The sequence below is a fragment of the Hyalella azteca genome, unplaced genomic scaffold, assembly GCF_000764305.2.
Source record: "Hyalella azteca isolate HAZT.00-mixed unplaced genomic scaffold, Hazt_2.0.2 contig15760, whole genome shotgun sequence".
Classification (NCBI taxonomy): domain Eukaryota; kingdom Metazoa; phylum Arthropoda; class Malacostraca; order Amphipoda; family Hyalellidae; genus Hyalella; species Hyalella azteca.
Genome location: NW_025945599.1, coordinates 223,281 through 236,054, shown reverse-complemented (window position 1 = coordinate 236,054; position 12,774 = coordinate 223,281). Strand labels below are relative to the sequence as shown.

At 40.2% G+C, this 12,774-nt stretch overlaps 1 protein-coding gene across 1 annotated transcript; it reads right to left on the bottom strand.

The window, feature by feature from the left end:
• Window positions 1-1,345: 1,345 nt before the first annotated feature.
• LOC108677709 (glucoside xylosyltransferase 2) lies at window positions 1,346-12,543 on the bottom strand. Its single transcript, XM_018165976.2, has 6 exons — window positions 12,345-12,543; window positions 11,923-12,031; window positions 4,743-5,079; window positions 2,937-3,101; window positions 2,264-2,434; window positions 1,346-2,110 (listed from the first exon to the last, which is right to left on the bottom strand). The coding sequence occupies exons 1-6, from the start codon at window positions 12,517-12,519 to the stop codon at window positions 1,868-1,870; spliced, it is 1,200 nt and encodes a 399-aa protein (XP_018021465.2). The 5' UTR covers window positions 12,520-12,543; the 3' UTR covers window positions 1,346-1,867.
• Window positions 12,544-12,774: the final 231 nt, after the last annotated feature.

Below are 12,774 nucleotides of genomic sequence, written 5' to 3'. Positions count from 1 at the left end.
TATTTCATTCGGGAATTTATATTAGAATACATTCGTTTTCTTATCTCAATCGGAAAAGAATTAAAATTCTGCTGATAGTTTTTTTGTTTTTACACCATTGAAAAACACAATAACTTTAGTACATTTTACTTATCCCAAAACTATTACAAATGACCAAGACAAGCCGTTAGAACGAATTCAAATTTAATAATTTTCTTCGAGTTACATTTCATCGAAATGAAGAATATTCAGTGATTACATTGCGATTTGACCTTTGCAGAGTTTCAAGAACTGTGTAATGGGTCGTATAAAGTACCTTATACAAAAATTTAAAAGCAAGGATTAAACCACAAATGTTCATATCTTTATGGAAAACGTTTCGGAGTCCAGCTCCATCGTCAGTTCGTAGAATCTATAATTTACATAGAAAGTCACAAATTAGTACAATTGAAAGCACAAAAAACACAATTAAAATCCTAAACTTACAAGTACCAGGGCACAAAACCTATCTATTCACAATTTCAAGAGGATAGGAGCTACCAGCTGAATTTAAACTGGGACTAAGTTTAAAAATGTACAATGATTCTAAAATACGCAAATCTCAAGTACCGGAGGTGGAAGCTAACACTCTAAAGTCACTGTCAGAAACAGGGACACCACACTGCTCGGCGTGAGTGGGCACAGCCGAATGAGGGGGGCGCGATAGTAACTGTCCGGTCCTACAACTCCTGCCCTTATGCTCAGCGACCCTGGAATAAAGATTGCGAGACGTCATCCCGACGTACGCAGATGCACATTGTGCACAACGAAATTGATAAACCAGGGACGATCGCATATGAACATGGAGCATATCTTTATATCTAAAGAAAGAACCGATTTTGAAACTGTTTACCAGAACAATATGAAGTNTATCGCGCCCCCCTCATTCGGCTGTGCGCACTCACGCCGAGCAGTGTGGTGTCCCTGTTTCTGACAGTGACTTTAGAGTGTTAGCTTCCACCTCCGGTACTTCAGATTTGCGTATTTTAGAATCATTGTACATTTTTAAACTTAGGCCCAGTTTAAATTCAGCTGGTAGCTCCTATCCTCTTGAAATTGTGAATAGATAGGTTTTGTGCCCTGGTACTTGTAAGTTTAGGATTTTAATTGTGTTTTTTTGTGCTTTCAATTGTACTAATTTGTGACTTTCTATGTAAATTATAGATTCTACGAACTGACGATGGAGCTGGACTCCGAAACGTTTTCCATAAAGATATGAACATTTGTGGTTTAATCCTTGCTTTTAAATTTTTGGTTAACTTGCGATTTAAGCAAATAAGTGACATCAATTCTTTAGTACCTTATAGCTTTGTGTTGATCAATAAAGATGAGCACCCCAGTTCTGGAGTGTATGTAAAACATTTAAATCGATTATATATCCCAAAGAAGTATCTAATATCGTGATTGAGTAGGACATTAGCCCTAGGTTAAGCACCATGTTTTTAGGAACGAATTGTTCCCAAACTTTACCAACTGCAGTGGTTTAAAAATATTGTGAGTGCTTGGTTAATCGTGGGTAAATGGACTCTAACCCGTTATTTTTAGCCATTTGGTACGCGCTGCGCTCAACTTTGCTTATACATTCGTTCTCTATACTACTACTTGGGATAGCGATTTCTAGAGAAAAGCAATCTGCTCTATTGAACATGGGTCATCACATAAGGAATTAGGTTAGAAATATCGCTATGCGGTCTTTTGAAAAACGAGAATCGAATTGACGGATGACCTGGCAAGCTTAGTTTGGCTTCTGATCACAACGGAATCGACCCATTGCCTTTGAATAAATGATATCACCATCACTGATTCGAAGAAATACTTGACTGATTCACAGCTTCTACCTGAATCTGCACTAACTTCGTTTGGCATTGCAAAACACTTCGATCCCGTCCATAAATTTCTCGTTTGAATTTCCATCCAAGAAGGACATAAACAAGGACTTCATCAGGCATCTGCAGAATTGTGCTCCAAAATATGGTGAACCGTCATTGCCTCTGCGTTCCAGCTCTGCCTTTCTCATTGACGCCAGCAGGTCGGACACGAGGGCGCCTAGAGGGGCTCCCATGGCGTGCTCCTCCCAGGCACGGAACGTCATCTGGCAACACCCGACGTGGTGTCAGACATTTTATTTCAACCCTGTGCCGTTTGAATTTACAGATACATATGTTAACTATCAAAAACTATGAATTTAATTGTTTTATTTATACTTTATTTGGCAGTCGGTTCGTCTAGTTCCTCAACTACTAACCCTGTTGAATGCATGATAGTTGAAGTACTCGTCGGTCAAGAAGCGCCCCCTGAAGCCGTGCAGAATGGAGAACCCCACATTATGTATGCGAGGGCACCGATAGTCGGATTCCATGCACTGCTCCATATGGCTGCTCCACTCACATCCAAGCTGATGAAGCAGGTGTGGCTTCTGCACGTTGATAGTGCGAGTAAATAACGAAAAGTCGAAATACGGCGGTCTAAAATGTCTCGTGCCGCGGTGAGATAAACCTATTATCTGCTTGATTGACTAATTAGCAACAACCCTACTCTGAGAAGGATGATGAAAGACTGGTTTTAATGAAAAACTATCGAATGAAAGTATGAGAAAGTAAAATGAACATTTATTGTAATTAAATTTTAAGGTAAAATTAAACTAATTTGAAGAGTGTAGTGAAAATGGGCTAGTTCTAGTAGAAATGAATAAAATACAAAACTCGCATTTTATTCGATTATTTAGTTCATTGATTCAACTTCGTGAATGTTGTTCGTTTCTAATGGGTAGGTAAGTACGTTAACATTATTTGAAAAAAACATTTCATGTACACTAAACTTCGGAAATTAGAGGATGAGGGTGGTCTTCAGATCGTGTTAACCTGAACGTGTTCAAAACGTCCTCCACCTCATTGTTTCATGTTCAGCTCGCTTCCTACCTCAATGAGTATCATGTTGAGCACATCTTGGTCCCCCGACTGGATGCGGTCTCTGAAGGCCGTCATGATGTCCTCCAATGTCTGCTCTTCGAAAGGCTTCTGCCTCCAGCGTGTCAAGTTTACGAGCAGCGGAGCGCCACAAAAACCCTTACCCACGAACGGCACCTAAGATTTTAGGAGGAAGTTATGTCTTCATTTTCTATACAAAAGGAAAAACGACTAGCCTGCATGTGGTGGACAGGAGTTCTATTTGGTGGGTATCACACGTGCATGAAACTTCATTAGTTAGTTATTGAACTAATTCTCATATCACTTACAGAGCTTTAGTAGTGGAAGTTCTTTTTAGCGTCGCGTGAGTGCGCGTGTTTGGGAGCAACCCAAATATTTCTATAAATATGCCCAGTTTAGAGCTAAAATTAGTACCACAAAGGGTCCTTTGACAAAATAACTATTGTACGTTTATTATAGATGATCGTGACATGGACGAAGTGCTGGGAACTCAGTTTGAAGAAGTTTCCATCAACCGACCGCAACCCAAAACAGGAAAAGAAAAATGAAGTCCTTCAAGAACTACAAGGTTGCGGGGTTTCGGTGAACATTGAGTTCGATACCGGACCTACAGATGAGTATCCAAAAACTAATTACCTTTTCGGCAGCGAGACCGGATGAACTGCCTGAAAGAAAAAGAAAGGAAAAAGCATCTCGTAGCGCAGAAGTTCACACTGACTTTGCTATGAAAAGCATTGTGGAGAGATGGAAACGTTTCATGCTACCTCAATGTGAGAATGATTAGTACTTTCTAAATAGAGGTCCATGAGATAAAGCCAAAAATTTAAAGCTGGCGGCTTCAATGGATCATGACCTTAATCATGAAATCAAGGTTTATGAGAAAGTCGAGGCCAGGAAATTGGTGCAGCATATGGAAAAATCAGACTTCTACAATCGAGAACAGCAAGACTCCCCCGAAATGCCGCTGCTGGTTTCAGTTGATGGCGCACTACCACAACCTATAGTCAATTCAATGTTGGCAGCATTCGTTCACTCTTGTTGCAAGATTCAAAGTAGAACTGACTCAGACCAGCATGATCTGTTATCCTCGCGTACGAGCTGAAAACCAAGCTGTTGTAGGTTCTAGTTGCACAATCGGATAAAAATTTCGTCTCTACCAAAAGCAAATTTTTGTTGATAGGAATTGAATGAGATAACGATAAAATGCGACTAAATGCGCTAAAAATATTTCAAGGTGATATTAGAGTCCAATAAAATAACCAGCAAACTCACAGAGTACAGAAACAAGTGACAGTATAATCCTCTGGTCAACCTATAGGTTTAAGAGGAGGGGTGGGGTAGGTACTGGCGCATGAGGCTAGGAAAACAGCTTAGCGTCATTCGATTTGTGCCATACTTTATCACTGATTTATCATTGAATATTAAATATTCATTCAACAGTATCACCACAAAATTCCAGGTTGATTTTCAAAAGTTTAACAATGAAGTCAAAATTGATCCGAAATTAACTTTTTCAAAATTTTCAACGACTTTACGGCAACGCTAGATATTGGTTGGAAAATCGTTCGATGGGCATTCAGGTTGTAAGTGTCCACATAAAAAATTGTCGTCGGAGTGCGATTTTCCAAAAAAAGTTGGTTTTTCCTTTCACCCTAGTATACAGTCACAAGCTCCAAGTGACACGCACTTGCGATTTGGTAACTTTTGAACAAGGACAGCCAGTGAGAGAGAGCACTCCACTGTTAATATAGACGCCACAGAGGCCGTCTATTGTTAATGTAATGATGTCAGTCTTACTTGGGTGGTATGCGACGAGTAGTATCCATCCATGGGAGCCATTCCAAATATCTGCGTTTGGTCGAAGAGCTGGAACTTCTTGACCAGTAGTTCAGGCGCACGGAGGAATATCATGTCAGTGTCGAGGTAGACGACAGCATCGACGTCTGGCAACACTCGCGGCAGGTACAATCGCTCAGTCGAGCATTTGTCGTACAATTCCAGTATTGAGGAGTCCGACGGAACGTATATTTGTCTGAATTCTAATGAAACTCGGGTCGAGTATTCCGAAGGCCATTGCGTTATTTTTGAACAGACTTTCTTGTATATATCAATGTCATCGCTCAGCAAGATGAACCTATAGAGACAGAAATTAAATAAAGTCTTACATAAACGCTCAATACTATTGTCCACAAACATAAGTAACGCGAACAGTGCAAAGGACGTTTACCTACAGGAATATTTTAATCTTGAAAGTTGAAATGCAACCAGATGATATTATGAATTGACATTCGACAGCGTTAGTTGAAGTGGTGTGCCACAGTATGAAGCTTTAAGTGGGAGAAAACCACAGTTTGCGTGTTTTTGTCTACGGCTGTGCCATGGTTTCCACACACTCACCACCTATGAATCTCCCCTCCCGTTCCCCAACTTTAGGTAGAAAAGGGGGAGCGCAGCCGTGGGTAACAAAATCGACTCGTAAACAGGCCCTGGGCCCAACGCCAACCATCAGCATGCAATATCTACACATAGCCTCAGATCAATGAGCTGTGGATAACTCCGGCTAACAGTAAATCCGCTTTGCACAACACAGCCACTGCTTCACAGCGCCGGAGCACAACTGGCCGGAGCGCAACAGGCCCTACCGCAACAGGCGCAGGTTAGGTTAGGTTACGTTAGGATAAGCCTGTTGCGGCAGGGCCTGTTGCGTTCCGGCCAGTTGTACTCCGGCGCTGTGAACCAGTGCCTGTGACTGAGCGGCGCTGTTGTGGTGGGCGCTATGTGTCGAAAGCCGTGAAGATGCCCGGCTGCGTTACGCTCGGGAAGATATATGAATCGCACTGTGGACTTGGGCTATGCTGACCTCTAGCTATCCACCCAAAAAAAGGAAGGCAGAAAAAGTGTGTGCCCACGTCACCGACAGAGCAGTCCCAAATAAGAAGGTGGGGGTTCGATGTTAAAGGATGAACAGGATCTACAGGATATCAACAAGACCCGCAGGCTCTTCACTCCAGCACTCTTACTTGGCGTAATTCAAGCTAATTATTCACACACTATATTTACTACTTCTGATAATATTTTAATATGTCCGTTATCATTTTACTTTGCTTCGATCCTATTATTAATAACAATATAAAAGTGATGATAAGGTCGCCTATTTTTAAATGACCACACTTTTTATTGTGGAAAGCGGAGTCAATTGCTTTCTGTGCTAGTGTGCACAACCGCTAACGATACTGAGGGAAACCGTAATGCGGGTAGGAGATGAGGGTCCATCTGGTCTTTGCACAAATTTGGGGTGTGGGTTTAATTTTACTACCTTTCGCTTCAATTTTACTTACGTCCCTGGGTCAAAAATAAGCATAGTCCGGTAAAGTGCAATTATTGTTACTATATATGTTATGTTATTTTTTATTATGTTATTATAATATTACATAATATTATATATTATGTTCCAATGTCACTCGCCCGATATTGGAAGAATGCACCAGTATCGTTATGCGATGCCCCGATCCTATACGACTGGCGATAGCTGAGGCCCTCATCATTAAGGAGAGGACTCCAGCTATCAACCTTCAAAAGTTCAAACCACCGGCTTCGTCAGAACTTTGAGATTGTTTTCCGAGTAATTTAATTTAATTTTCAACCTTCCAACACCTACGAAGAATTTAGTACGACTTATTGAAAAAACTAACAAGAAGCTAATAAATAAAACTAATTCTCTGGTCTTTACGGGGACCGACTACCCTCCGGAAAAACTTCTACAGTTATTATCCGATCATCATGAAACTTCACAAACATACGTAAAATGTAAAAATAAGAACATTTTGCTTCTATGAATTTTTCGAAAAAATTGATAGAAAACGTGAAATTCATAGAAAACGGCTAAAAAGGGGTACTTTAGAAAATCTATCTCCTCCTACAAATGTCATCCTACAACATCGAGACACGTATCATTCGGTTTGTAAGGACCATACCTATAGATTTGATGATCATTTTTCTCATTTTCCCCTCAGTTTTTTTTATGTGCGTTATATCCCATTTTTCTCATTTTTTCGTATTTTCCCCCCTCCCCCCCCTTCTCCCCCATATAAAAACGAACCAGACAGAAATTCAAAAAATGATCATCAGTTCGATAGGTATGGTCTTTGCGAGTCGAATGGTATGTGTCTCATTGCTGTAGCTTGAAAACTGTAGGAGGAGATAGGTTTGCCGTGCGACCAATCGGAGGTTTTCAGGACGCCCAAAAAACTGCCGGGCGGTACGTAAAATGACGTAAAAGAGTCGTAACGTAGCCAACATACCGCAACCAAGCCTTAAAACTAAGTGAGGAAGGCATAGAGCGAGTGGCTGCACACCTTTCACCTCGCTGTCATGATGGGCACTGAAAGACCTGGCTGCATCTGGCAGTATATCAAGTCACGCCCCGTAATTAATGCCTTAGGAATTTGTTAAGGCCGCCCCCCACCGCCCCCCGTTCCTGGGGGGCTGTTACGAAATCATTTTTCGACGTAGAGGGATGATTCTGGTACGGTTGGATGCGTCAAAAAGTAAGCTTTAAGATGAGCACAAAAACCGGAAAACGCCAAAATTGAAAATTTTAGGGTAGTCGGTCCCCTTAACAAAGACCAGAGAATTAGTTTATATTGATATTTCATATCAATAACAGTTTAAGGGGAGCGTCTACTCCAAAATCGAAAATTTTGACTTTTTCGGTTTTTATACTCATCTTAAAGCTTACATTCTGACGCATCTAACGGTACCAAAACCATCTCTGCGCGTTGATTTATGCGTTCATGACATATCGCGAAAGAGTTAGGGGTGGTAGAGTTCTTTAACATTTAAGATAGGTCGAAATTTTCGGTAGCGCACTTAAATAGCTAGTCTGAACACGCTGTGCTTCAGTTATCCGTCTGCAGTCGTACGGGATGGTTCTCGTGCCGCCGTTCGAGCCACTCGTGACAGAAATTGAGCTCCAGTATCGTCTAGTCTTGCAACCTTGCACTCTTGAATGTCTATTTCGAGGCATACGCGACTTTGTCTGGCTCTACTGAAAAGTTAACTTATTGTCACTGCAAATCTATCTCCTCCTATAGTTTTAAAGCTACAACAATGAGACATATATCATTCGATTTGCAAGGAAAAGATCTAAGAACGCTAGTTAGCGTGTTTCTAATTTCGTTATAGTTTGGATTTTATTTTGCAAAAAGGGGGGTGGCAGTGGGTAAAATCGAAAAATTTCCGAAAAATTTACAAAAAATGCCCCTACGCCCACAAAAATGAGAATTTCAAAAAACGCATAAGCGTTCGTAGATATGGTCCTTGCGCATCGAATGATATGTGTCTCGATGTTGTAGCTTAAAAATCCTAGGAGGAGATAGGATTTCTAAAGTACCCCCTTATTGGCCGTTTTCTAATGATTTCGCGTTTTCTTTAATTTTTTTCGAAAAATTCACAGTAAAAAAATTTAGAATTCCTTTTCTACATATACGTACCAAGTTTCAAAGTGATCCGTCTGTGAATAATCAAGATAAAATTTGTGGTAGACGCTCCCCGTAAGGAGAAGTATTCGAAATTTCAGTCGGATATCTCATTAACAAGAGGAGTTAGAGTGGAGAGGCTTTTTGAAGGAGTCTCGTAGAAGACAACCGAGCCTGTATGGTGGCTATGTGTTGTAACGCGGACTCTTGATAGTCTTTTTGTCTGACGTAAGCCTCAGATAGGCTGCATGGTAGGGTGGAGCGAAAGAGTACTTGTTTTAAAAATTCGCTGTACGATTGTGACTTTTTATGCGTGAAGCAGCCGAATGAATAACGTTTAAATGATTTTCAAAACAAATAATTTCTAGAATTGGCGCAAAACCATTGAAAATTTATACAAACGAAATTTCTGCGTAATTTTGACTGTTATGCAAAATTTTCGGAACTTATCCTGAATTATTGAGGTGATAATGCCGAAAAAATATTTAGAACTTGATAATAAATCAGTAAACAAAATAAGGCACGCCTCGATGGATACTAGAGGGTCTTCTAAACTCATACACAAGTTTAATTGACGAGCCAGTCCCTATACTCCACTCCCCTTCCCCAACACCTACAGTAGGTTGACCGGAGTATTTCACTCACGCTTGTGTCCCGGTGGGTCTGCACGTTATTTTGGAGGACTATTATTATTTCTGAAATGTTATTCGGAGCATGTCATATTGTACTTCATCTTCTTCAACGCTTTACAATAAATACTTTGTTTCAAATAGAGATGGGATTCATATTCGATTTTACCGTTAAAGCTCAAATTAACGCCTAGTTTTTAGCATCACTACGAGTATAACAGGCCATGTTAACGTGCGTCAGTTGTTTTTTTTTTAAGCTTGCAACATTAGTGAGAGAATGTTGCCATCATACCACGGTAAAACGTGTTGTTGGAGCGTGAACAAGGAAAAAGCAGTTCGTGCTCATATTCATCAATTACACTAATCCTGACGTCAGTATAGCTCAGAAGTTAAACTCTATAATGAAAATGGCATTAATCCTTTAGTCTGAATGAGTGGCTGAATGAGTTAAAACATCAGGCTTTGTTGATAAACAGAAAGCAAAAATATTCAAACAGCAAAGTATTCAAACAGCAATGCGATAAATTCAAATAAAAATAAAAGTTACTTATGGTATTCGCTGCTGCAATTGCTACAGATTCAAAAACTTCTCCGGAAATAATAGAGGTAAGAATTGGTACCGCCATTGGAACAAGCCGCTCTCGAGGACCAACGCAAAATTATGAACATTCATAATACGCGACACATTTTGGACAAGGAAGAACAACCTATACGTATTTTGGAAATATCATGACCAACAACAGGACTTGTCTCGCTAATCAACCTCCTATACCTTCGCAGAAAATATCAACATGATGAGTTGTTCTTCGTCTTATTCAACTTGAAAGGTATGTAGCAGTTTTGCTTCGATTTTTTTTCATAAGTGCATGCATTGAAATTTTGAATGATGACCTTCAATGGTTACTTGGATACTTAAATTGTACGTTTCATCTTCTAACGTTTTCTGTACACCGATCAGGTTCCCTAACAATAAAGCTTTTCCCGCAGAATGAATGGATTTGACGATATAATTAAGATGATGAGATATTACCATTTTGTTGATATTGTTGTCAAAATTGGAAACTGCTATGAGAGACAGCGGTCCTAGACTAGTTCATAACATTTGCAAACTGCGGGTCGACAGAACTTCATCGTCTAAAGTTTATCCTGTATTATCAACTTAAACGATTGATTGACAGTAATCAAGAAAGGCTTGTAGAAAAGAGGGCACTTTTTTGTCTATATACTGCAGAACCGCTTCTGGTGTCGCAATGCCAGCAAGAAACATCACAGGGTGTATATACAATCATCGCATTGACATTTCTTTCGTCGATGCCTGATATTTTAAACCAGTCTTCATCTATGCCTGATGTTTTAAATAATAAGTGGTAATTGTTTCCTTTCTGTATACACTTTCACTCAAGGAAATGGCGCCATTTTCATAATAGAACTTTTATCCTGGTTCTCGCTCAAACAACATATGCTTCAAACACCTTAGTATTTTGATGAAATAAGTCTGCATGCAATAATCAAGATTTCAAAATAACAAGAGTCCGATAAAATAACCTGCAACCCACCGGGACACACGCGATATTGAAATCCTAACCTTAATCAAGGGTTGGGGGCGGGGTGGAGCGGGGACTGGCGCGTCCTTTAACTTGCGTATGAGGCAATAAGAACCTATTGGCATAGATCGATTAGTATTTTATTTTGTGTATTAATTTATAATTGATGAGTAAATATTTAATCAGCATTATCACCGCAATAATCCCAGTTAATTTAAAAAAATTTGACATTAATATCATAATTTGGCGGAAATTCGCGTTTTTTCAATTTCCAATCGCGTCAAATTAAAAAATTGTTTGCTTGGAGAATTCTTTGAATAAGACTCATTTGGCAGGTTTTCACATAAAAAATTATATTCGTGCTGCGAACTCAAAAAATAAAAGATTTTTCGCTTCACCTTACTGCATAGCTTTCCATGGCGAGGGCGGCGCATCAGCGTGACCGTATAGGCTGAATCCTAAACTGGACATAAGGTCATAAGGTCTCGGTGTTCGTTCATCCAATCGCTTAAATGTCTCTCATTTCACAAATTAGAAACAATTTCAGAATTTTTATGCTTATTCTGCTACTTATTCATACTGTTTAGACTTTGACAAAAGATAATAAAATTTTGTACATTATTAATTTAGGGAAAGGAATTTTTTTTATGAAGCACCGTATACCTTTTACATCTTAACCGCAGGCAGCCAATCGAGGACTGTCATTACCTTGGTGTAACGAAAGCGTTGTTCATGCGCAGTGACGTAAAGTTATGAGTAGTGACGGCAAGTTATGAGCAGTGACGTAAAGTTATGAGTAGTGACGGCAAGTTATGAGCAGTGACGGCAAGTTATGAGTAGTGACGGCAAGTTATGAGTAGTGACGGCAAGTTATGAGTAGTGACGGCAAGTTATGAGCAGTGACAGTAAGTTTTGAGTAGTGACGGTAAGTCTTGAGCAGTGACGGCAAGTTATGAGTAGTGACGGCAAGTTATGAGCAGTGACAGTAAGTTATGAGCAGTGACGGTAAGTCATGAGCAGTGACGGTAATTTATGAGCATTCAGCTTGTGCTGTCAACATGTTTCCGCGCTTTCTTCAAGCCTGAGCGAAAAGTTTTACTGGCTCGTGCCAAACGCCCGTTTTTCATCCGTCATATTCACATCCGTTGTTGCCTGCAGAAAAACTTAGCTGTAGTTATTTCGTTACAGCGATTACGAACCGTTGACTGTTGATGACGGCCGAATTGACAAGCGAGATCAAATTTTACCCTGATCTGCTTTCCCAGAGCTCTGAAAATTTTCATCGTTTTAAAGCAGACCCTTACGATCGGACATCGCTCATGCGCACCTGAGGCGGGTGCGGGTGGCGAGGGCGGCAGACTTGAGCAGCACGATAGTCTGCCGCAGCTGCCGCTCGTCTGTCGTCACGCCAGCGATCGCCACCGACCGAGAGCCGCCTGCGGATAAGTATTGAATTAATTCACTTCCGTCTGGTCTCATATTGGGTGAATTGATTCGTACTGTGTACTCAATCACATTTCAGATGGAATTAGAAAAATGAAAGTTTAATTAGGCACAAAGTTGACGGCGATGATCCATAATCTCAACTTTATTTCAGGTATTGCAAACCTCCCACAACAAAAATATAAATAAAATCGACTAAAAAATAATGCTTTGTGTTTGATCTTTTTATCTTAATTCAAAATTAGCATTTAAATTTCACAATAATTCATCCAGTATTGAAAACTATTACTCGCGTAATTCACCAACCTGTACACAGGGTAAACACGAAGGCTACGGGATGAGTTTGGAGGTTGACGTGGTAGAGGCCACGTTGGTGTAAGGGAATTTCGATGGCGGTGTGACTCACACTATACCACCGATATATCGTACATGACGCAAAAAGCACTACCAACACAAAGCTCAGCTTCCGTGGCTTCATCATGCCATCACTTTTATAGGAACTTGATTTTACTAGGGGGAAAATTTGGAAATTGAGTGAAACCCTAAAGATATTATGTCACTGTCAATTTTCATATATTAGTCAAGAAGCTGACGATGAGGGGGATATGATTTTCTAGAGGCCACAGAAACGTGAACTGTACTCTATAGACTAAATAGCTGGTACTCCTGGCGTTGCTTGAAACAGCTATTTCGAATTGGAATTCAGCTTGAAACATCATGCTGAATTCCAGAATTT